Source organism: Tenrec ecaudatus, chromosome 13 (assembly GCF_050624435.1).
Source record: "Tenrec ecaudatus isolate mTenEca1 chromosome 13, mTenEca1.hap1, whole genome shotgun sequence".
Taxonomy (NCBI): Eukaryota; Metazoa; Chordata; class Mammalia; order Afrosoricida; family Tenrecidae; genus Tenrec; species Tenrec ecaudatus.
In genome coordinates, this window is record NC_134542.1 from 126,376,657 (window position 1) to 126,402,394 (window position 25,738).

The following is a 25,738-nucleotide window of genomic DNA, read 5'->3' on the forward strand; positions in this document are numbered from 1 at the left end:
GAATTGCTGTGTCCTGTTTTGAGGCATTTTGAGGATCCTCCATACCGTGCCCAGGCTACAAAGGATGAGGGTCCCAGTTTTCTCACATACTCTCTAATACTTGTTATTTCCTTTTTTTGTTGTTTTTAATCTTGTAGTCTTTTATAGAGTCAGAAATAACTTGATGGTAGTGGGTTTATTTTAATTTGGGTTTGGTTAGCCATCCTGTGGTTAGGCGCCAACTCACATCGACCCGATGCACAACAGAACGAAACCCTGAATCACGCTCATAGTTGGTATTTTCCCGGAACCCACCATGGCAGCCACTGTGTCCATCCATCTTGTCCAGGCTCCTCCTCCCTAGAATCAAACCAAACACACAGCCATCGCGTTGAGGCCAATGCATAGTGACTCTGTAGGCCAGATCTGCACTGCTCCTGTGGGCCTCTAAGACCATAGAGATGTAGTAGATGGCAGTAGAAATTCACATCTTTCTCCCTCTGAACTGCTGGTGGTTTGGGACTGCTGACCTTGAAGTTTGACCCCAACATGTAATCCACTATGCCACCAGGAAGCGCTTCAGGGTCTTTTGCCAAAACAGAAACGCTAACATTAATTCACTGTCATTGAGGTCACGTGGACCCATAGTAACCCTATAGGACAGGGCAGAGCTATTTCGAGACTGTGACTCTTTACAGGAGTAGAGCCGTTACCCTTGCAGTTAGCAGCGTGACCAGCACACCACCAGGGCTCCTCTCCGGATCGCCTTAGTGGGAGAAAAAATGGTTTCAATGAGGTCTTGATTTGCATCTTTCTAAAAGCTGATGGTGCTTAGCTGCTTGGTTACCCGTTGAATGTCCACTTTGGTGGAATACCTATTCATGTCCTTTTGCACTGTATTGTTGTCTTCTTATTATTGAAGTTTTAGGTATATATTTGGTCACTAGATTCTTGATGTATATATTGTCTCTGAAGATATTCTCCCATTAAGTAGCTTGCCATTTTACTTTTTTTGGTAAAACCTTTTGATAAACCAGTTTTCTTTTTTAACATTTTCATGAGATTCCATTGACGGGTTTTAATATTAGGCAATCCATTGATGAAAGCTAGATTTCGCAGCATTGGCTCTGCTTTTTCTTCGAAGAATTTTATGATCTGACTTACACCTTTAAACAGTTAACCCATTCTGGATTTGTTTTCCTGCTTCCCTTTTCTACACACAGCAATTTAACTTATCAATTGATTGACGAGATCCCCCTATTTTCTTCCCAGTGAAAGGATTTAGCACTTTTTCAAAATTCAGATGTGTAGGTTTATTTCTAGATTCAGAATTCTATTCTGTTGGTCTGTGTGTTCACTGCTACACCAGTACCAGGTTGGGTTTGTTTTCTTTTTTGGACTTTATATTGTGAATTGGATATTGGATACAACATCAGCCTTTCACCCAACAATCCATACACGCTTTGCTTCATGTCACTGATGGCAATTGTCTCAATGTAACATTACTCATTCCATTTCTTCCCTGTGGTTCTCATTTGTATTCCTCCATCCTTTCTAGCCCTTCTGCCTCCTGAATTTTCTCCTTGGGCAAATGCTACCCTTTCAAATGGTTGGCTATTCTAGGAGTGTGTACCTCCATAATATTATACTATCACCCTAGTTGTTGTTTGGCTGAAAACTGAGTGCTGCAGGCTGAGCTTTCCGTTCCAGGCTTGAAGGGTGATGTCTGGCCATACTCTTGGGATTCCCACCAGTCTCCAACCAGTAAGCCAGGTTTCCTTTAGGATTTTGGACTGTGTCTCACACTTCTCTCCTGCTCTTTCCAGGACCTTCTAGGATGATCCCAAAGTGTTCAGTACCGGTACCTAGGCACCATCTAGTTCTTCTGGGCACCTGGTTGTGGAAGCTGAGGTTTGTCCGGTCCATTAGCCCATTAGATGAATTATTTCCCTGCATCTTCAATTTTTCTCATTTTACTTTGCTCCAGACAAGGAGAGATCGAGAGTTGACCAATAGATGGCTGTTCAGAAACTTTTAAGAGCCCAGTCAGTACTCACCAAAGTTCGATTTACAACACTGACCACATGGACAATGCCAATTGGTAATGGTGTTCCCTAAGACTATGACCTTAAGCCCCTAGGCCCAGTGTCTGATTCCTTTAAGGTGCTTGTTTATGACTAAGAAGTTTTCATAACATTGCCTCTGGTTTGTTCCACCTATTCATGGATATATTTGTAGCACAAGGAAATACGTATGTACAAATATCCTTTGTATGATCCCATTCTCCTCACCCCTGTTCAGGTTGTGTGTATATCTATCATTCTACATATCTGTACATCCACTCATAGCTGCTGCAGGATTTTGTATGTAACAGTATTTACCTCTGTTGCCTCTACCTCTGGGGTTCCTCCCAGTGTCTTCCTTTGCCTTCATCATATTTTGCTGACTTGTAGGTTGCCTTCCTCTTAGCCAAGTTTATGTGTGTTTACACTCTACTTTAGCGGTTCTCCACCTGTGGGTCGCGACCCCTTTGGGGGGGTCGAATGACCCTTTCACAGGGGTCGTCCGATTCAAAACAGTAGCAAAATTACAGTGATGAAGTAGCAAGGAAAATAATGTTATGGTTGGGGGTCACCACAGCATGAGGAACTGTGTGAAAGGGCTGCAGCATGAGGAAGGTGGAGAACCCCTGTCTAGTCTAGTTAGGGTTTTACTTTCCCTTTCCTTCTCACTCTGATAACTTTCCAAGAATATTCCTTTCTGTGTCCTTATTATGTTTTTTTACTTTTTATATGAGTGGTCTCATACAGTATTTGGTTGTTTGTTGCTGGTTTATTTCACTCAGCATAATGTCCGTGCTGAGATATTTTCATTACTGCAGTTGTATGTTGTTATTTTTGATAGGTGACTCATAATGACCCTATGCAAAACAGAACAACATTCCGCCCAGTCCTTTGCCATTCTCACAATTGCTATTAGGACTGAGAGCATCATTTCAGCTAGCTTTTCTAGTGACTCACTGTTTTACTAACCATGAGCTTCTTTAGGTATTGGTCCTTGTATTAGTCTGGGCTGACTAGAGAAAAAAATTCATAGACACTCACATGCGTATAAGAGAGAACGTTATGTCAAAGAGCAATTGTACGTTAAGAAAACATCCCAGCCCAATCCAGATCAAGTCCATCAGTCCAATGTTACTTCATATGTTGATACTAGTCCATAAATTCCTCTCCAGATGCATGCAGCCATGCAATGATGCCGAACGCAGGAAGATCACAGGCCTGTGTGTGGAAAGTCTTCTGGATCCAGAAGTAGTGGAAGCATCTCAGCACTGGCGTGGGTCTCCATGTGGCTTCTCCAGCTCTAGGGCTCTGGCTCTATCAGCATAGCTCCATGCAGCTAGTCAACATGAATGGCTTGCAGGGAATTGAAGCAGAGAGTGTCGAAACCGAGAACGGGTCTGCCCTCCAGTGAGCTATTAATCTCCATTGTGCCTCCAAATGAGGTCATCAATGGTTAACAGGCTAGACTCCACCCCTTTGTGAGTTGACAGGAGATTATTTAACTACCACAGTCCCTCTGGATAACGTGTTCAGAGTGTGTGAGATGAAACCTGTCCTTTTTTCCTTCTAGGGGGCATTCTGCTCCATTTCTTCTGAGATAGATTTAAAAAAAATCATTTTACTGGGGGCTCATACAACTCTTATCACAATCCATATATACATCAGTTGTGTCAAGCACATTTGTACATGTGTTGCCATCATCATTCTCAAAACATTTGCTTTCTACTTGAACCCTTGATATCAGTTCCTCATTTTCCCTCTCCCTCCTTTTTCCCCCCTCCCTCATTAACCCTCCATAATTCATAAATTATTATTAGTTTGTCATATCTTACACTGTCTGATGTCTCCCTTCACCCATTTTTCTGTTATCTGTCTCCCAGGGAGGAGGTTATATGTAGACCTTTGTAATTGGCTCCCCCTTTCTACCCAACCTTCCCTCCACCCTCCCAGTATCTCCACTCTCACCACTGGTCCTAAAGGGATCATCTGCCCTGGATTCCCTGTGTTTCCAGTTCCTATCTGTACCAGTGTACATTCTCTGGTCTAGCCAGATTTGTAGGTAGAATTGGGATCATGATAGTGGGGGGAGGAAGCATTTAAGAACTAGAGGAAAGTTGTGTGTTTCATCATTGTTACACTGCACCATGACTGGCTTGTCTCCTCCCCACGACCCTTCTGTAAGGGGGTGTCCAGTTGCCTACACATGGGCTTTGGGTCTCCATTTTGCACTCCTCCTCATTTACAATGATATGATTTTTTTTGTTCTTTGATGACTGATACCTGATCCCTTTGACACTTCGTGGGCACACAGGCTGGTACGGTTATTCCATGTGGGCTTTGTTGCTTCTCAGCTAGATGGCCGCTTGTTTATCTTCAAGCCTTTTAAGACCCCAGATGCTATATCTTTGGAGAGCTGGGCACCATCAGCTTTCTTCACCACATTTGCTTATGCACACATTTGTCTTCAGTGATCGTGTCGGGAAGGTGTACATCATGGAAGGCCAATTTGATAGAACAAAGTGTTCTTGCATTGAGTAAGTACTTGAGTGGAGGTCCAATGTTCATCTGCTGCCTTAATACTAAACTTATAAATATATATGTGTAGATGTATTTCCCCACCATCCTATATAAATATATTTATATTGACAGATTTTGTTGTTGTTGTTCTTATGTGCAATACTACTTGCCAACATCATAACTCAAAGGCAACAATTCTTCTTTGGCGTTCTTTGTTAATCTCCATCTTTCCCGTGTAGATGAGGCAATTGGAAATACCATGGCATGGATTAGACATCCCTTGTTCTTAAAGTGTCACCTCTGCTTTATAACACACTAAAGAGCTCTTTTGCAGCAGATTTACTTAGTACAATATCTCCCCTGTGATTTCTTGATTACTGCTTCCATGGGCATTGACTATAGATGCAAGTAAGGTCAAATTCTTAACGACTTCAGTATGACCTCTTAATGTTGTCTAGTGTTAATATTGTGAGAATTGTTTTATTCCTTCATGTTAGATATAATCCATATTGAAGGCTGTAGTCTTTTGTCCACTGAAGCTGTTGGCTTTTCATATATGCCCTGGCTTGTACTAGGGTATTTTCCTTCTATGCCAGTCTCGGGGGCTTTCATCAAGCAAAGGTGTTGGCACATGGCTTCGGCCTCCAGTGAAGTCCTTCTGACCATTGACCAGCCTTGCTCTCAGGCAGAGCGCATTGGAAAGTGAACTAGTGCAGACGTGGTTAGGGTAAAGTTCAACACTTGGACATTTGTTCTCCCTTTTGACCCATTTAAAATTTGTTCTATTTTCTGCTTTCTTTTAATTAATGTTTTTCTCTATTTTATTATTGTTTTGTTGTTGATTTTACGTTTTTTTATTTATACAAAACCCAAGGTAGGTAAATCTATAGAGATAGTAACTGGATTGAGTTTCTTGGCATTATGGCAGGGAAGGTTGGGAGGGAAATGAGTACAAGAAAGAAGAAAAGTTGTAAATTTGATTGTGGCTGTGTTTGCACAACTCTTTCTATATATTTAAACTATTGAATTGTGGGATATGCAAATTATATGTCAATAAAATGATTAAATTAATATAAACAAGAGAGGGTGTTAGATTTGATCAAATTCTTCTTCTGCATCCCTGGTCATATGTACTTCTTTTCCTTTGTTGTATTGATGGGATGTGTTACTTTGATTTTATAATGTTGAACCAGTATCTTTATTCCTGGAATAAATCCGATTTGCTCATGATTGATGACTCTTTTATTATACTGTTGAATTTTGTTCACTAGTATTTTTTTGAGGATTTTTGCATCCATATGCATAAAATTTGTTAGCCTGCAGTTTCTTTCATTCTTTCTTTTCACCTATGATTTCTTTTTTTCTATTTTTTCCCTTGTAGTGTCTTTGGCTGGATTTGGTGTAAAGGCTGTGTTAGGTGCATAGAATGTTCTTTCATCTTCTTTCTTTGGGAACAGCTTACACATTTCGAGGGAGCTTTAGATATTTTATGAAAAATATAATCAAAAGATAATGGATTTTAAAAAAATGAACTTTTGAAGTCTCTTCATATTGTTGTCAATTCTTGTCTAAATATTTGGTAGAATACCCAAGCAAAGCCCTTTGAGTGAGGATTGTTTATAGGTACGGGTGGTTTTGAACATTGGGTTTACTGACACTGTCCAGTTCCTCCTCAGTGTGGGTAGGTTATGTGCCTCTAAGAATTTGCCCATTTCCTCTAGTTTATCAAGTTTGTTATTTTGTAACTCATCTCATTTTTACAATTCTCTTTATTCCTGATAGGTCAATTGCCATGTCTTCATTTCATATTTTACTTTAGTTATTTGCAGTTTTGGAGTCTTTTGCCTTGTCCATCTAGCTAAAGCTTTGTCAATTTTATTGATCTTTAAAAAGAAATCTGAGTTTGTTTGTTTATTCAGTATAAATCATTTTATTGGGGGCTCTTACAGCTCTTACAACAATCCATACATTGATTGTATCAAGCACATTTGCACATATGCTGCCATCATCATTATTAAAACATTTTCTTTTTACTTGAGACCTTGGTATCAACTCCTCTTCCCCTCCCTCCCAACCTCCCACTCTCGTGAACCCTTGATAAATTATTAACCAATTACAAGGTTCTACATGTGACCTCCTCCCTGGGGGGCGGACAACAGAAAAGTGGGTGAAGGGAGACTTCGGACAGGGCAAGATATGACAAAATAATAATTTATAAATTATCAAGGGCTCATGAGGGAGGGGGAAGCGGGGAGGGAGGGGAAAAATGAGGACCTGATGCCAGGGACTTAAGTGGAGAGCAAATGTTTTGAGAATCATGAGGGCAATGAATATACAGATGTGCTTGACACAATTGATGTGTGTATGGATTGTGATAAGAGTTGTATGAGCCCCTAATAAAATGATTAAAAATTATAAATTATTGTTGTTTCCATATCTTACCCCATCCGTTGTCCCTCTTCACCCACATTTCTGTTGTTTGTCCCCTTTGGTGGTGGCGGTGGTGTGCGTGCAGGGTGTTCACAGGTTCTAACATCTGGCCGTATTGAGTCTCTGTATTTCTGTTTTATTTGTTTCTGTTCTGATCTTTATCATCCCCTGCCCTGCCCTTTTTTTTCCCTCCTGGCAAGTTTATGCTTGGCTTGTTCTTCTCTTTCTAGTTTCTGGAGTGTTTGAGGTCTTTACTCTTTATTTTATAGGCATTTATTGCCATGTTTCCCTCAGTTTACTGCTTTCTCTCTTTCCCATCGGTTTTGGTATGCTGGGCTTTCCGTTTCCTTTGACCAGATGGAATTTGTGATTTAAAAAAAATTTCTTCCTTGGGTCATTTGTAGTTTAATAGTGTATCATTTCATTCATTTCTATGTTTCTGTATTCTCCAGGTTGCTGTCTGTCTTTGATCTCTAGCTCCGCTCTGCTGTAGTCAGACAAAACCCTGTAAGAATGTAGTCTTTTCAAGTTTCAAGACGCTCTCTGTGACCTAGCATGTGGTTCCTCTTGGAGAATGAGCCATCTGCCCTGTAGCTGAATGTGCATTGCCGTGTGTCTTGGGAGCAAGGAGAGAAGTTGTGCAGTGGTCGGCCTATGCTTGTGAAGTCTAATTGTTTGATAGTGTCATTCAGGTCCTCTGTTTGCATGTTTATCTTCTTTCCCAATGTTGTGTCCATTTTGGAAAGTAGTGTATTGAAGTCTCCAAGTATTATTGCAGCACTGTGTCTCCCTTCAATTCTATCCATGTTTGCTTTATATATTTTAGGTACCCGAGTTTGGCTGCATATACCCTTATGATTATAATATCTGTTTGATAAATTCAACCCTTTATTATTAAATAATAAATCGATGTCTATCTTTATGTCTTCGGACAGATTTTGCCTTAAAGTTCACTTTGACATTGAGATTGTCCTCTCAGCTGTATTTTGGTTATTATTTTCATAGCATATATTTTTCTTCATTCTTTTACTTTCAACCTCTTTGTATCCTTGGATCTAAGTGGTGTCTTTTGTAAAAAGAATAACTTTGGATCATGTTTTTCATTCACTCTGCCTTTGGAACACAGCCTATTGTTCATGTACATTTCGCCTCATGGGCTGACTTATAAAGACAGGGTTGGGGAGTTGGGAGAAATGTATACTTAAAAATGACATTTCTAAGTACGTTCCTCAGAAGAGTCATTCGTATGAGCGGCTACCCTTCATAAATGAGTCTCGGGGGCCTCCTCTGTGAAGTGGGGATAGCCCTAGCTCCCTCACAGGCTGTGTGAAGTTATATACATCGAGTCCTTAAGGGCCGCGCAGGACAGAATGAGCGGGAGCAAGTGTTTGCTCTTAGAACTATCCTGAGAATCCCACTTTGAGATTCAACCTCTTGTCAGTTACAGGGTCGGGGAGGGTCTTCTTGACCAGCCCACTGCCTCTCAGCCAGCTGTGTGACACTGGGGTGGGATTCTGTCCCAACATCCACAGATAAATCTTTAGGGGGAAAACTGAGAATGCTGGTCCAACAATGGGGGCCAAATTGCAAGTGCTTCTTCATTACAGAATAATGCCCATTGGATTTTCATGCTGTGTCCAATGCCAGCTAGAGACATGTTCCAGCTGGGATACTTGGTTTGGCTGCAGTTCTCCAGGCGCTGCATTACTGCGAGGATTGAGGTCAAGTCCTTTTGGTCAGCTTGCCCTTCACTGTGTGGAGGCTTGGAGTGGAAACTCTGAACAGGAAGTGCTTATTAGTAGCCTCGAGTCAGTGCCTGGCTGACTCACAGCAAATTCTTATATTCCAGAGATCTTCTTCACGTGGGTTTCTTGGCTTTAACTCCTTTTATTTATGAAAATAAACACAACGCAGCATACTTCTGCTCAGCAGTTTTCACATGTGTAGTTTTGGCTATACTCCTTGTAGAAATAGATACCATCTTCCATGGTAGTTCTGATCCAAACAAACCCAGACTCGCAAGGTCTTGATGGTCGCTGCTGATTACTCAGGGTTGTGGTTGTTAGGTGCCATTGAGTTGGTTCCAACCAAGAGCGACCCTGTGCACAACAGAACGAAACACAGCATGGCCCTGTGCCATGCTCACAATTGTTCCTATGCCTGAATTCCTTGTTGCAGTCACTGTGTCGATCCATCTTCTTGAGGGCCTCTGTTTTTCACTGCCCCTTCACTTTACCAAGCATGATGTCCTTCTCCAGGGACTGGTCTCCCCTGACAATATGTCCAAAGTCTGTCAGAATCTGCTGTGTTATTCCTTGCCTCTATTGAACCCCTTGCTGTGCTTCTTCCAAGACAGAGTGGGGTGGTGGTGGGAGGGGGTATTATTGCCTGGAGCACTGTCTCCTTTCAGAGCTCCCCAGCCACTCTCTCAAAACCAAACTCACTGCCATTGAGTCCATTCTGCCCTTTAGCCACCTTTAAGGCCAGAACTGAACGGACCTTGTGGGTTTTCAAGGCAGTAAATCTTTATGGGTATAGCAAGCCTTCTCTTTGTCTTGTCAAGCAGCAGCTAGGTTTGTACTGCCCACCCTGTGACTAGCCAGAGCACCTTCAATCTATTAAGAAGGGCTAGTTGGGGGCAGGGAAGTATTTAATACTGACACCTGTGCTCCTTTCCAGCTGTTTCTCTAACCCCGGAAATTCTAGAGGCCCCATTTCATTTAAACAAGTTCTACAGAATAACCCAGGACTCAGGGCCGGGCATGGAATATACTGTCCGGTGATGAGGGCAGACGAGGCGAGCAGACACTGTCCTGGCGCCTCCTCTCCCTCATCTTACTCAGGTTCTTCCTCTTTTTCAGCAACAGTTCTCCGACGCACCCAGCGGAGGCCCTGCCCCTGGGCAGCGATGTAAGTGTTTGCAGCAGGGGTCTGGGCTGGCTGTCCTGTTGAGTCCCTGTGCAGCCTCTTCAGGGCCCCTTCTCTCTGCCCGCAGCACCTCCTCCCCTCAGCCTCCATCCAGGACGCCCAGCAGTGGCTGCACCGTAACCGCTTCTCCCAGTTCTGCCGGCTCTTCGCCAGCTTCTCCGGTGAGTGCCTGTCAGGTGGGCCGAGAACCACACGGGTCTTAGAAGCACTTCAGAAAGCAAGTACCTTCCCAGGCTGCCTCCCCACCCTGCCCTGCAAGGCTGTGGTTTTAGAAAAATGCAGAAGAGGGCCTCCTTCGGTCAAGGGCTGGACACACAAGATCCTGCCCTAGATGTCCCGAGTCCAGGGGCATGTTTGAAAAGTCCGTCTAAGTAACCCAGTTGCGATCCCTTTACCAGGACGTGGGCTTTGGTCTACTTGGGTAGGATTCTCCCCACCTCACCCCACCTTACCCCACCCCACCCCACCTCACCCCACCTCACCCCACCCCACCCCACCCCACCCCCAGCCAAGTGGTAACACACAGCTCTATGAATTTCAAAGCCAAAAGCAACACTTCTCTGTGTTGTGGGCAGGCAGGATAACGGGTACTGTAGACAGGACGTGTGGCAAGGCGAGAATGAGAGGCCTTTGTGGAACTGGTGATGCTCCGCCCCGTGGTCTGTTTGCTGGTCATACAGGTGCACTTGGACTGGACACGCAGCGTAGAAAACTGTGCATGTCCATTAAAGTGGGGGAGACTAGCAACAGGGACCTATGGTTAGTTTCTCCACCTGACACGAGGCTCTGACACCTCTTGGGGTGTGACCTTCTGATGCCATTGTGCGTTGTGCCCTTTCTCTTCCCATAGACTATCTGCTGTGCCTGCTGGGAGAGAGAGGCTCTCAGTTTCCCTCTTGCTTATTCCATTCCTCATGCCGCTTGCAGGACTGGAGCCATTTCTCCATGGCCCGTTCATGAGGCTCACTTCCCTGCCTAGGTGCTGACTTGCTGAAGATGTCCCGGGACGATCTGGTTCAGGTCTGCGGCACTGCGGATGGGATCCGGCTCTTCAATGCCATTAAGGGCAGGTGGGTGCTGGCTTCCTGGGGAAGCTGCTAGGGGCAGCCTCCCCACCCCAGGAAGCCCAGGCTGCAGTCTCCTGGGTTTGAGGAAACTGACCACACTGAGCGGGATTGGCATGAGGTAACAAATGCAGGTCGAGGGGCGGGGGCTGCGGCGAGGGTCATTTCCAAGCATCTGAAGGCTCTCTCTCAACCTGACTGGAATCTTCCCATTTGAATTGGATCTTGGACCCTCAGTCCTTTCCGCAGGCCCCCAGATACTTGCCCCTGAACTGCCTCTTCCCAGAGGGAATCCAGAGTTACTCACATCCTATGAGCCAAGACTACTTCTGAGATGGTGGAAGTGTCCTGAGACCACCGAGAGTGAGACCAGCGTGATAGGCCCTGACCCACCTCCACTCCCCCAAAGTGCATGCTTGAACTGAGGACAAAGTGCCTGCCAAACTGAGTTTCCAATGTGACTTGATTTTGTATACCATTTTTTAAAATCTTTTTTATTATTTTTAATTTTAACAATTTATTGGGGCTGATACAATTCTTTTCACAGTTCATACATATACATACATCAATTGTATAAAGCACATCTGTACAGTCTTTGCCCTAATCATTTTTTTCTCTTTTCTTCTTTTACATTTTATTAGGGACTCAAACAACTCTTACCACAATCCATACATATACATACATCAATTGTATAAAGCACATCCATACATTCCCTGCCCCAATCATTCTCAAGGCATTTGCTCTCCACTTATGTATACCATTTTAATAGCAAAGCGTGGACCTGGCAGGTTCCGTGAGAAAGCAGAGGTTTGAACCCCGCAGCTGGCTTTAACTACTGTGCTACTCAGACAAAGTAAAGCCCCCTCCAGGAGAGGTGCTCTCGGTCCCCTCAGCCCGGGAACAGCCTTCTTGACTCCCCCCTGAGGCCTGCCTCACGCTGGTTCAGTTTCTTTGCTGGGACAACGGAGCCTGCTCCCTTCGATTCCTCTCCTCTTTCGCCAGGAACGTGAGGCCCAAGATGACTATCTACGTCTGCCAGGAGCTAGAGCAGAACCGGGTCCCCCTGCAGCAGAAGCAGGATGATGGTGGGGACAGCAGCCTCTGTGGTGAGTTACTGGAGAAGACCCTCTGCCTCAGGGCCAGGTAGAGGGTGCAGAGTAAGAGGACACGGCAGCAGCAGTGCAGCCCCCTTGCTGATACTGTCTCCCTGACGGGTCCACTCTGGTTTTATGCAAGAAGAGATTTTTTTTTTTAAGCCTGATCATGGAATTTACCTGTTGGAATGGGAAGTTTCTCCTGGAATATCAGTTTAGCCACCTAATTTCCACCTGAGGAACCTGAGGCCAGAGATATGTATTCCACCTCTCCCCACCCCACTCAGGGCAGCTCGTACTCATTGGCAGAATGAGGAGTTGGGCTTTCCATGCAGTTCAAAACACAGAGAGTGGGTGAGCAGCTGCTGTGTTGGATACTGGATGTGTGAGACAGGGTTCTCTAGAGAATCAAAACCACAATACTAATAATTATGTATATATTTATACAGATAGATATATAACATAAGAAATGAACAGTTAAATTATAAAGCAGTACAAATGGCTCAGTACAACTCACTCCTGTGAGACAGTTGTGAGACACTGGCAGTTCTTCAAGTCTTGAGGTCCACCGGGTCGTCCTCTGTAGTGCAATTCAGGCTCTCTGGGCACAGGTAGCAAACAGCAAGACAGGTCACCAACAGTCAGCCAGATGACAGGGTCCGACAGTCCCCAGCTCAAGAGAGGTAAATTCCAATGGTTTGGCAAAGCAGGTCTTGAAGGAACTTCAAATGACAGTGACGGTCCATGGGTTAGGTGTCCCACAGGTAGTGCAGCTTGCACATTGAGGCACAGAACAAACAAGGAAGCCACACACTGATCCGATGATCAAAGAGCAAGAGACAAAAAAAAAAAAAACCAAGACTTTCTTGGCCATTTACTGCTCCACCCTTCAATTAATCCCAGATGTGTTCATTGGCCAGGTTGGCACAATAAACTACCCCATTGGATTTAGCAGAGGGTGTTTCCTGTGAAGCCCCTTTGGCTCTGGGTGGCTACCCACGTGAAGGGTCCCAGAGAAGCTCAAGGTCATGTGACTTTGGGGGGTTGGCAGTGTTGAGGCAGTTTGATGAAGGTGAGAGGCTACATGCTTTGGGATTAGCTATCCTTGGATACCAGTGCTGGCCTTATGGCCTGCTGGTCATGTGACTTTGGGCTAACTCTCAAGGGCACTAACTCACTTTCTGCATGTGCAGAATAAAGATAATAGTCTCTCTCTAAGGGGCCACTCAGCTCAACACCTGAGTGGGCAAGCACAACCATGTCTTCTGCAGAGAGGCACAGAGCACCAGCCCAGCCTGTCTGTCTCTCTGGCCCACCAGTCTCCCAGATCAGCCACCTTTACTTGAAACGCCACTACCTTATGGGTTTTCCATGTGTGCACGCATTTGCTTTTCCTACCCACCCACACCCCACACCCACGACGCAGTTATCTTTGTTTCCCCTAGAGAACAATGACACCCACAGTGGTTGGCTGCCCAAGGTCACAGTGTTGCCAGTGCTAGAAGAACAAGGTCCAGACAATCAAAGCTTGGAGCCTGGCTTCAGAGGCCTGTCCATCTCTAGTGGCCCTCTTCTCTCTGACTGTTGCGGGTGAAGGCGAATCTGAGTTTTGCGTGCTCCCACCCATGGAGACACCAGCCTGGTGTGAGTTCCTGCCATGGGCAGCACTCCGGGCCCATCACATGACTTCACCTTGCTGTGTGCCTGAGTGGGTGCTGCCCTCAGCGCTCACCCTACGTCTTCCGGGGCTGTAGAAACTGCACAGGCCTTTGGTGCCAGTACAAGGAGGGGTGGGATGGATGAGGAGCAGAGTTAGGCCTGAATCAAAGCTCGTCTGCTTGGGGGTCTCTTGTGTTTTCTGAGTGCTCTAAGCACACCCGAAGAAGCCATGGTGATTAGCGGGCTGCTTGCTAACCACAAGGCCAGGGGCTCAAACCCACCAGCGGCTCTACAGGAGAAAGATGAAGTTTTATGTTCTCATTAAGAATGACAGCTTTGGAACCCAAAGGGGCTCTGCCCTATGGGATCACTATGAGTTAGAATCAAGTTGATGACAGTGAGTGAGTCCTCTGAAGGCGTGCTGGTGGCACAGTGGAATAAGCATTGGACTACTAACTGTGTGGTTAGCAGTTCAAACCCAGCAGCCGCTCTGAGGGAGAAAACTGAGGCTATCTTTCCCCATAAAGATTTCGTCTTGTAAACCCTAGGAAGCAGTTCTATTTTGTCGTTTGGCTTGCTATACGTGGAAATTGCCTTGATGGCAGTGGCGTGGCTTGTTTGGTTTGGTTTGAATACCTTTGTGCTGTGGTCGAGTTCAGCGAGAGGCAGAAGAACCAATGATAAGAGACTGTTCCTGTGTCAGCTGATAACTCTTTGGATTTCTTTTGCTAGCAGTCCAATTTGCTTTAGAGTAAAATCAGATGAAGTGGAACTAACTCCGAAAAGTGGAAAAGTAAAAAACAGGAGTACAGTTAAAATTCGGTTAGAAAAAGGAATCTTATTAGCGATGCTTGGGGTCCTTATCTGGTATTGGAAGGAAGTAGGCAACTACCTTATTCTTTGATAAAAAAACATCTGTGGTCAGCCGATTTGAAATCCAAGAAAACCAGATCTGTTTGTGACTCTAACCATGGGACCTCTAGCCATCTCCCATCCCTTCAAAGGGAGCACTGTCTGTTTCTGAAATATTGGATCTGTGATGAGATTAAAAAAAAAATCCAAGGGCTCTTCAACTGAGGTGGAAGTTGGAAAATCCTTTCCTTAGTCCAGCTGAATTGCTTTGGGGAATTAAGGCCATCGAGGGAACTTGCTGGTTGGGGTTTTGAGAAAGAATGTCCCGTTACCTTCTGCCTGTTGACCGCACACACGCACAGCCGAGCTCTGCGTGTGGGGAGAAGGGTCGACGGGGCGAACTGTGCGGTCGGTCTCACTATCAACAAATTGTCACCTTTCACTTTCATTCTCTGCCACGGGTGCCACCAGTAACCTTTTCAACAGTGAAAAGGGTCCAGGGGCCTGGGATCTTATTCTCCTCCCCTGCACTGTGCCGCCAATCTGCAAGCTTGTTACAAACACAGATTTCTGTCCGTCCTTTCCCCTCCAGCCCCCACCCCATATGGGTGTCCTTAGGCCTGGGCTGGTCCAGAACTCTCTGCTTTATGGACCTGGTGCCAGTGCCTGCAGCTGTGGAACTCCTCCCAGGCAGGTACCTGGTGCAGCCAGATCCCCCTCACTCCCAGCCACCCTGTGCCCGCCCCCCCTCCCACCCAAGGCATGGCACCCTTATAAAGCAGTGCACTGATTTCGCAGCGGACTGGTGGAGTGGGAGCAGGCAAACTCCTGCTAATTTAAATATCCCCTTCAGAACTAGGTACTTGGTCTTTAGAAAGGACCTTTCCCTTCCTCTTCAGTGTACCACGCCATCTTTTTGGAAGAGCTGACCGCCTTGGAGTTGATCGAGAAGATTGCCAATCTGTACAGCATCTCCCCTCAGCACATCCACCGAGTCTACCGGCAGGGACCCACAGGTATCCACGTGCTGGTGAACAATGAGGTGAGAGGCGTTGTCCAGCTCCCCGCTCGCTGGCTGGGGCAGGGGCAGCCGAGGCTTAGATCTGCCACACACCCAGTGGGGATTGGGGTGGCTTTACAGAGACGGTAGTGGGTGTCACCTACTGCCCTCTGCTCTCGGTTGCAGTGGCTACCTGGATGGCTCTGGGGGGGTGGGTGGGTTCTGTTGCCACATCTGGGTTCTGGATGGTTGGTGATAACCTGCTGTTCCCACCTGGGAAAGGTGCTGTGGAAAACCCAGAGCACCAACTCTCTCTGTGCTCTAGGAATTGAGTCCGGCTCTAGAAGGGAGGAGGGGCCTGTACACCCGATGGGCAGCAGCCCTCAGGCAGGCCTTTCCGAGGAAGAGGATCTGGCTTGGGTGCTGTGTGTGCTGGGTGTGGCTAGCAGGAGAAGTCACAGTGTCACAGCTTTCCTGGAGGACGGGGCGCAATTGACCTTATGCCACTCATGGCTAAGGAGGTGAACGGTACCCCACCAAGTGACACATGTAGACATGATTTGCATGTTTGGATAAGCTTGTTTTAAAAATAAGCTTGCTTGACCCTGCTACTCTCTTAATAAAAATGTGTGCTGGCTGCATCTGGCTACTGTTCCCAGCTCACATTTACTGACTCATTGAACCCCGAGAATGTGCCTTGGAGCTGGGTGCTGTCATCCCTCTCTCTGGTGAAACCCAGGTTCAATTATTGACAATGAACTTCATGTGCAGCCACTGCCCGTCTATCAGTGGAGGCCTCTGTGTTGCAGAGACATTGAATGGGTTTCAAGAGAGCTTCCCAACTAAGGCAGACCAGACACAGAAGGCCTGGTGATCTACTTCTGGACATTAGCCCATGACAGTCCTTGGCGACACAAAGGCCACACCTCGCTATGCAGCAGGCTGTCACGAGGTGGGGCTGGCTTGAGAGCTGCTAAGAGAGGCTTAGAGAGGAGACTAGACTTGTGGCAGGGAAAGAGAGAAAATGTGGACTTTGGAGTTGGACTGGTTTCCCCTACTACTTTCTGGTAGTTGAGTGACCTTGAGCAAACTTACCTCATTGCGCCCCAGTTTTCACATAAAACAGGACTGTAGCAAAGGTAAAGGGGAAATCTTCTCTGGCACCAGGGGACATTAAGTAAGTGGTGGAGTTCTTCGGGGGGGGGGGGGGGTGCAAACAGTGTGTGGCTGTTCACTGAAAGACTAGAGATTTGAACTCACTCAGAGGTGCCTGAGAAGAAAGATCTGGAAATCTCCTACCAAGGAGTCACCAGGAATTGACCTGTTCATGGCAAGCCCTTGCTTTTGGGAAGCACAGGATGGGCCGATCACAGATATTTTTAGATTCCCTCTGAGTACAGTGTATGGCTTTTAGTGATCTGCATGTTTCTTAAATTGTCATTATTAGTAATAATCCTATTTATAATCACATTGTGCTATTTATAATTATAATTGTTATCAAGTCCTTCAACACCCCACATTCTTTCTTTTTAAAAAAATCATTTTATTGGGGGCTCATACAGTTCTTATCACAATCCATCCATCCATCCATCCATTGTGTCAAGTACATTAACATCCCACATTTCACAAGCGTTTCATTTCAATCTTGGAAGTTGACAAAGTGATTTCCCCCTCTTCCTTTGTTGTTAGTATAAGAAGTCCAGCAATTTAGAGCAGCAGAGAAGAAATGTTGAAAGTTGGTTACCTTCATCCTGTCATTTGAGAAGGGTTTCTGTGAGGTGTGACATGTATCCTGTCAGCTCATATGCATTCTGTGTATGGGAGTGTGTGTGTGGTGGGGTGGTGGGCAGGTGAACTTTTACAATACAGAATGAAGAGTACTGTGTCTATCTGCTACTTCTTTTTGTCACCAAATTGAAATTCCTTCCATATTATTAGCTTAAAATCAAATATGATGATCTTTTTACAGATCAGCAAAATGAAGCCCTGACTCCTTCTCTTAGAAAACATCTGGGTAGAATTAGGGTTATGACAGTGGGGGAAAGAAGCATTAAAAAAACTACACTGCACCTTGACCAGCCTGTCTTCTCCCCACGACCCTTCTGTAAGGAGATGTCCAATTGCCTACAGATTGGCTTTGGACTACTACTCCACACTCCCCCCTCACTCACATTATGATTTTTTTGGTCTGGGTCTTTGATGTCTGATACCTGATCCCATGGATACCTCATGATCACACAGGTAGGTGTACTTCCATATAGGCTTTATTGCTTTTCAGCTAGATGGCTGCTTGTTTATCTTCAAGCCTTTAAGAGCCCAGATGCTATATCTTTTGATAACCAGGTACCATCAGCTTTATTCATCACATTTTCTTATGCACCCGCTTTGTCTTCAGCGATCGTATTGGGTGTTGAGAAGGTGAGCATCTCAGAATGCCTGATTATTAGAGCAAAGTGTTCTTGTGTCGAGGGAGTATTTGAGTGGAGGCCCAATGTTCATCTGCTACCTTAATACTAAACCTATAAGTATATATACATAGATCTATTTCCCCATCATTATATATAAATATATTTACATATGTAACTACCTATCTTTAGATAATCCTAATTCTACCGTACAAATCTGACTAGACCAGAGCATGTACATGGGTACAGATAAGAGTTGTAAACACAGGGAATCCAGGACAGATGAACTTCTCGGGACCAATATTGAGAGTAGCGATCCCAGGAGGGTAGGGGGAAGGTGCGGGGAGAAAGGGGAAACTGATCACAGTGACCTATCTATGGATGGACAACAGACAAGGGGGTAAAGGGAGATATTGGACAGTGCAAGACATGAAAAAATAATAATTTATAAATTATCAAGGCTTCATGAAGGAGGGAGGGAAGTGGAGGGAGGGAGGAAATAAGGAGCTGATACCAAGGCTCAAGTAGAAATAAAATGCTTTGAAAATGATGATGGCATCATATGTACAAATATGCTTGACACAATGGATGGATGGATTGTGATAAGAGTTGTACGGGCCCCCAATAAAATGATTTGTTAAGAAAGAAAAGCAAGCAAGCAAGCAAGCATCTGGGAAGGTCAAAGTGCCTGATCAACATGCCATTGTGGTGGCAAAGGAGGCTTACGACTTTGCATTTAAAGATAACTTTCTTTCTGGGAAGGTGAAAGCCAAGACTGGGCAGTGTACTCACATTCCCACAGATCCCTGAGGAAGGTCCTCCTCAGCTTTCCCTGGGCCCTGAAGAGCAGGCAATTAAGCAAGCGAAGCAGAGAGCTGAACTCAAAGGCCATCTCCGCTTAAGTCGGTGATTCCCATTCCCTCAAGTCTCTGACTCTTAACCCCAAATCAATTGGAAACTTCTGCGACTTAATTGCAGCCTGGCCAGCTGCACCGCCAGTTCCTAGGTTGCAAGGGCACTTGATTAAACGAGAGAGTAAATGATTAAGCCCGAGTGGGCCCTGCTTAGGGCTTTGCAAGCCAGGAGCCCTGGAGGGAGCAGGCCCGCAGTATGGGATAATGTTGCACACATCATTAGTCTTGTGGTGAGGGGAGGGGACCATAAGTCGGGCAGTAATCCGGAGCATGCTATACCATTTTCTTGCTTTTTTTAGTTTGCAAAAAGAGTTTGCTTTCAAGTTGGTCTCCGTGTGTGTTGTATTCATTCTTGAAATCACATTGTGAAATGTAGTGTACATGTGCAAAAAAGTATATTAAAAAGTATGTATACATGTATTTTAAAAGCCTATTTGTACAACAGTTGGAGAAAATTTAGACTTCCGACTCCTGTAAAGAGCTACAGTCTCGGAAACACACAGTTCTACCCTATCCTGCAGGGACAGGATACAAGTCAGTATCAACTTGATACAAGTCAGTATCAACGTGTTGATACAAGTCAGTATCAACGTGTTGATACAAGTCAGTATCAACGTGTTGATACAAGTCAGTATCAACTTGATGGCAGCGAGCTTGGCTTTGGATGCCAGGAAGGACAATTTGAAGAAGAAAAGTTTCAAATTCATTGTCAAAAGTAACATTTCACAGTCCATCCTGAAGTACAAGCTCTCAGTCATAGGCTAATGCCTGTACACCTACCAGGGAGACCAGTTCATGTGAAGGTAATTCAAATTTCTGCATCAACCGATAATGCAAGAAATGAAGATTTTTACCAACTTGTGTAATCTAAAATTGGTCAGGTATGCCATTAAGATCCATTGGTATTCTGGTGATGGGAATGGGAAAGTGGAACAAACGGTTGGTAGTTGTACATATGGGCATATATTGGGGTCTTAAAATGATAGAGGAAACATTTATCATCTTATTTTTTACTTTCCATAAAGCCCCTTGAATTTTGTAAGACCAGAAACTGAGTTGTTTTCAAGCTATTTTTTGACAATATAAATGATGATTATCATGTGGACTTTGCAGGAGGGAATACATAGGAATTAAATTGGCCACATCTGTGAGGGAAAAGGACAGAGACGCTCAATATAATCAGAACATAACCAGCAGCCAAATACAGAATGGACCATCAATTGCTTGTATGTAAGTTCCGGTTGAAGCTGAAGGAAATGAAAAAAAGTCCATGAGAGTCAAAATATGACCTCGAGTATATTCCACCTGAAGTTAGAGACCTTCTGAGGAACAGATTGGATGCAGTCAACATTAGTGGCAAATTGTGAGATGACATAAAAAATATTGTCTGGGATAACAAATATCCCAGACAATAATATGTATGTATATATATATATATATATATATATATATATATATATATATATATATATATAGAGAGAGAGAGAGAGAGAGAGAGAGAGAGAGAGAGAGAGAATGGGAAGAACCCAAAAGGTCTCTAAAAAGACAGACAGAAAGAAAGAAAAGACCAAAGTGGATGCGAGAAGAAACTTTGAACTTGATTTTGAATGTAAGTAGCAAAAGCATCCGGAAGAAATGATGAAATAAAGTAGCTGAGCAGAAGATTTCAGAGGACAAAGTAACAAGATATGCAAAGAACTAGAGCTAGAAATCCAAGAGGGGAAACCAAGTTGGGCATTTTTCGAGCTGAAAGAACGAAAAAATTAAATCAAGGCTGAAGAATTCTGTATAAGTGAATATTGACTAAAGAAAATGGAATGAGTCACTGTATCAGAAATAATTGGTTGATGTCTATGATCAAGAACTTATGGTATTTAAAGACGTTCAAGCTGCACTGAAGGCATTGGCAAAAATAAACAAGGCTGTAACAATTGACAGTGCCCTTGAGATGTTTGAACAAACCCATGCAACCCTGGAGGTCCTCCCTTGTCGATGCCCAGAAGTGTGGAGGACAGCCACCCAGCCAAAAGAAGCCCATATTGTGACCATCTCTAAGAAGGGTGATCCAACAAAAGGTGGAAAGAATTTTACAGCATCATTAATAACCCACACAGGTATAATTTTTCTGAAGAGAAGTAAGTGGTTTTAGCTGCAAGCCACCAGAGAGCTGCTAGAAACGTATGCTGGGTTCAGGATAGGACATAGAATGTGGACTATCACTGCTGAAATCAGATGGATCTTGGCTGAGAGCAGAGAAGACCAGAAAGATTCTTCCTTGTATTTTATCTTGTATGAAAGGGCATTGATTGTATAGATCATAGCAAATTATGGGTATCACTATGAAAATAGGAATTCTGGAAACCTTCATTGTGTTCCTGTGGAACCTGTACATAGACTATGTTAGGCAAGATTTTCTAGAGAAACAAAACAAGGATACCAATTATTTTATATATATTTAGATAAATAGATAACATAAGAAATAAACAGTTAATTAAATTATAAAGCAGTATAAATGGCTCAGTACAACTCACTCCCGTGAGACAGTTGTGAGACACTGACAGTCCTTCAAGTCTTGAGGGCCTCTGGGAAGTCCTCTGTAGAGCAATTCAGCCTATCCGGGCACAGGCAGCAAACAGCAAGGCAGGTCACCAACAGTCAGCCAGATGACAGGGTCCGACAGTCTGCAGGTTAGGAGATGTAAATTCCAATGGTGTGGTGAAGCAGGTCTTGAAGGAACTTCAAATTACAGCGACACAGTCCATGGGTTATGTGTCCCACAGGTAGTGTAGCTTGTAAATTGAGGCAAAGAACAAGCAAGGCAGCCGCACACTGGTCTGATGACCAAAGAGCAAGAGACAAGAAAGGCAAAGCTTGTCGAGCCATTTATCTCTCTGCCCTTCAATTAATCCCATATGTGTTCATTGGCCATGTTGGCACAATAAACCTTAACTATCTCATAGACCAAAAGGCAATTTTTTTTGGATAGAATACAGGATACTGAGAGGATTAAAATCTGAAAAGGTATGTTTTATCCTGCCGCTACACTTATTCACTCCTTATGCAGAGCACATCATCTGGAAACACAAACTGCACAATGAAGAATGTGGCTGACGACTGGAAAATGAGTCATTAATAACTTGTGATATGCAGATGTCACAACCTTGCTTGCTGACGATGCAGAGGACTTAAAGAAATTCCTGATGAAGAGCAACAGCTACAGCCTTCAGTGTGCAATAGGGCCAGCATTCCTCCACACAAAGAAAGTAAAACTTCGCACCATTGGACGGTGAAGTCACAACTTGAGTAAAGACTGAGTTGGCAAGGCTTTCATTTTACTTAGATCCAAAATCCATACCAATGGAAGCAGCCGTCAATAAATCAAACAACGGATTGCACTGGACACATCTATTGCAAAAGACCTTTAAAAATGTTAAACAACAACAAACAAAGATGTTACTCCTCCTGAGAACTAAGGGACACCTGACCCAAACCCTGGTATTTTCAATTGCCTTTATACACACGTGAAACTGAAAAATTAATAAAGAAAAATACCTTTGAATTATGGTGTTGGAGGAAATTATTGAATATACCATGGAATGTCAGAAGAACAAACAAGCCTGTTTTGGAAGAAGTGTAGATACTCCTTAGAAGCATTGAATGAACATGATAACAGGATGGACCAGTATCTGGTAAATCTGGTAAATCAAAGGGTCTCAGAAAAAAAAATAGAGGCAGACCCCCAATGAGATAAACTGACACAGAGGCTGTAACAATAGACTCAAACATAGGAATGAATTGGTTCAGGATAGGATGGTGTTTTGTTTTACTGTGCATAGTCAGAACCATCTTAACAGTATCTAACAACACCTACATCGGGCTAGGAAATAGAATTAGCCATGGTTTATTTTATATCCCACTCTTCCACTCCAAGGTAACCTGCTTGTTTGAATTTCCTATGAATCATTCCTAGCTTTTCCTGGTCATTTGAATTCATAAATTTACACCCTCATCACCTTTGGTCTGAGTGGTATTGGCTGACTGAAAAAATTTCCCAGTGATAGCTTTGAATACCCACTGCCCTTGAATCAAGTCTAACACAACCCTGGGTTCTGTTTCCAAGACTACACCTGTATGAGGGTGGTCGACGGGCTCAAAATGCTGAGCTTAGCAACCTGCTGGCCCAATCTACGGTGTTGCTAGATCCTTCTAATGACCAATGTGTCTTTGTCATTGTTGCTGTTGTACACATACTCCATAACGCTCATTATAGAAATCGGGAGACATAGTATAATCAGAAAATGCAAAAACAGAAACATGCAAACGAAGCGCACGGCATCCACTCAAAATAAGCAAGACAAAGCAGGTACTGACTACTTGGCCCTGACCCACGGTGACTGCACATGCGTCAGGGTACGACTCTGCTCCGTTGGGTTTTCTGGGACTGATTTTGTGGGTGGAAGATTGTCACATCTTCTTACTGTTGGCTAGCAGGTGAGCCCATTAGCTCTCTGTCCCGTGCAGAGATGTTTTGTAATAAAGATCTGGCAATCTATGTCCAAAAAAAAATTGGCCCAGGAGAACTCCACGGAGACAAGTCCTTTCTGATACACATGTGGAGTCACGATGAGTTGTGCTGGGTAAGAGGCAACGGAGAGGAGGACCACGGTCCACAGCCCCTGTTAGCTGTGACCATCCATTGTGTCGAGTTTGGTCCATGTTTACGCGGTTGTTCCTTGATTTGCCCCATCCTTTGCTCAGCGGGGGATGCCGCGTGAGCATGATTATATGTCCCATGGGCACGGCGGCAGCGCTGCCGCTGAGGACGGTCATATGAAGCAAGTGGAGGGGGGGGGTTGAGTATGACCTCATCTCTCAGGACACATGTTCGCTCTCTTACCCTTCAGATGGTGCAGAATTTTGAAGATGAATCTTGTTTTGTTCTCAGCACATTAAAAGGTAAAGACTCCTGTCTCTTTTATTTATTTTTTCTTTCTCGTTTCATAAAAATCAGTGGATGTAGCCATCAGAGATGCGGAAGGAGGGCAGATGTGGATGAGGGAGTGAGGCCGGCTTGTGTACACGGGTGGCCCTACAACAGCATGAGGGCTGGCGTGGACACGTCCCCTGGGAAAGCGGAAATACCTTTCTTGGGAAACCTAGCTCTAGAGATCTCAGCTCCCAAATCGTGCCCACAGGGCAGCCCTCCATCATCATGCTCTGTGGGCTCGCTCAGGCCCAGAAACAAAATGCACTCTCCGTGTGCTTTTTGCTTTTGACCTGGATACCCTGGGAGACCACAGGTCGGTATTAACAGCTAAGTCTGAAGTCGGAAGGGCTGGGCACCCAGGGGAAGGGGCATGGGCTCACCTGCAGAAGGCATGTGAGAGCAGAGGAAGCTTGTATGGTAGAAGCAAGGTTGTTCAAAATAGGCAGTGAAAGCAAAGAACAGGATGGCCTCCCCTAGGCCCACAGGGCACGTCAGCATTAAGGCCCATAGGAGTCCCCGGGTGGTGCTCCTGGCGAAAGTTCTCAGTGCTGACTCAAAGATTGCGGGTTTAAGTCCACTCAGAGGTGCCTTAGAAAAAGACCAGGCCATCTAATTTTGCAAACTCAGTCCTTGATAGTGCTATGGGCCACAGTTACTGTGACACGCATAGGGTCCCCCTGGGGGGACATCGTGGCAGCTAATTTTTTTAACTGGTTGTTAGACCCTGAACCATGAATAAAATCCCTTGCCCTTTTGCTCTGTGGGTTATGACAAGTGTTCTCATGGGCTGGGGGCTGTGCCGTCCCAAGCGTGCGTGGACATTGGCCCTTTAGGCTTTGGGCCTGGGGTTATGGTGGAAGGACTCATCATAGAAAGTAAAAGACAGATGCTAAGGCATGGCCGGAAACGCAAGCTCCGATGCAGTCTTATTTTAATGGTATCTACTGATATCATAGAAGGGTGCCTGCCAGCGCCCCGCTCTGTCTTTCATGACTCCCTGATGCCAGGACCTTGCGACTCTCTGCCTGCCAAATGCCCAGCATTTCTCTCTTGCAGCCGAGAGCAGTGACGCCTACCACATCATCCTGAAATGCGGACTCTGAGCAGAAGCAGGATGCGTGCCGGCCTCCACCTCCCGGCCCCGCGAACCCCCTGGATGTAGAAGACATACCTGTGTCAGCAGCGGCCGGCCTCACTAGCGGAAGCAAGGAAGCACCTTGTACAGACCCTCCAACTCCTCAAACGGCAGAAACTCGCTGTTGCAGTCTCTGGACTAGAGAAAGCTAAAATGTCCACTCTCCTTCCTCCTGGCCTTCCGCTTTGGAACAATGCCTGGTTCTTTTTCACAATCTAAGGCCAGGTCCCCTCGGCCTGCAGGTGAAGGCTGGATCATTGGTGTCTGGATGCACTTCCTTCTCAACCCTCTTCTGCCTCGACAGCAAGCGCCGCCTCACTCTCTAGCTGCGGCTTCCCTCTGCTTTCTGGCACCGTGAGCAGGCCTGGTGGTGGGTCCTCTGTTACTGCTCTCCTGTTCTCCTGTTTATTTCCCTTCTAAGAGCCTCTGGTCTTAGATTGATTGTTGGGAATGGACTTACTTCTGTTCCTTTGCCTTCTTCCCCTTTACCTTCTTTATCAAGATCTGTTACTGTGCCGATCAGATGGGGGCTATATTCATACAGTGGTGTGTAGCCGCTACACAGATGCATAGAAAGAACAATGCTAATGGCAGGGCGGGAAGGGGGCCATTGTCAGGCAAATGCTCATGAATAGACAGGCAAATGCTCATGAATAGAAAACGATGAGACCAAAATGCTTCTTTGCGAGTTACACACTCTCTCTCTCTCTC

General features: G+C 45.0%; 1 protein-coding gene across 1 annotated transcript in view; it reads left to right on the forward strand.

The window, feature by feature from the left end:
* TFCP2L1 (transcription factor CP2 like 1) overlaps positions 1-24,995 on the forward strand; it is an 81,321-nt gene extending 56,326 nt beyond the window's left edge. The window contains exons 9-15 of the mRNA XM_075529518.1: positions 9,851-9,899; positions 9,985-10,078; positions 10,897-10,987; positions 11,984-12,087; positions 15,486-15,628; positions 23,810-23,861; positions 24,949-24,995. Coding sequence (XP_075385633.1) covers positions 9,851-9,899; positions 9,985-10,078; positions 10,897-10,987; positions 11,984-12,087; positions 15,486-15,628; positions 23,810-23,861; positions 24,949-24,995 — 580 coding nt within the window. The remainder of the gene's footprint in view (positions 1-9,850; positions 9,900-9,984; positions 10,079-10,896; positions 10,988-11,983; positions 12,088-15,485; positions 15,629-23,809; positions 23,862-24,948) is intronic.
* The last annotated feature ends 743 nt before the right edge of the window (positions 24,996-25,738 follow it).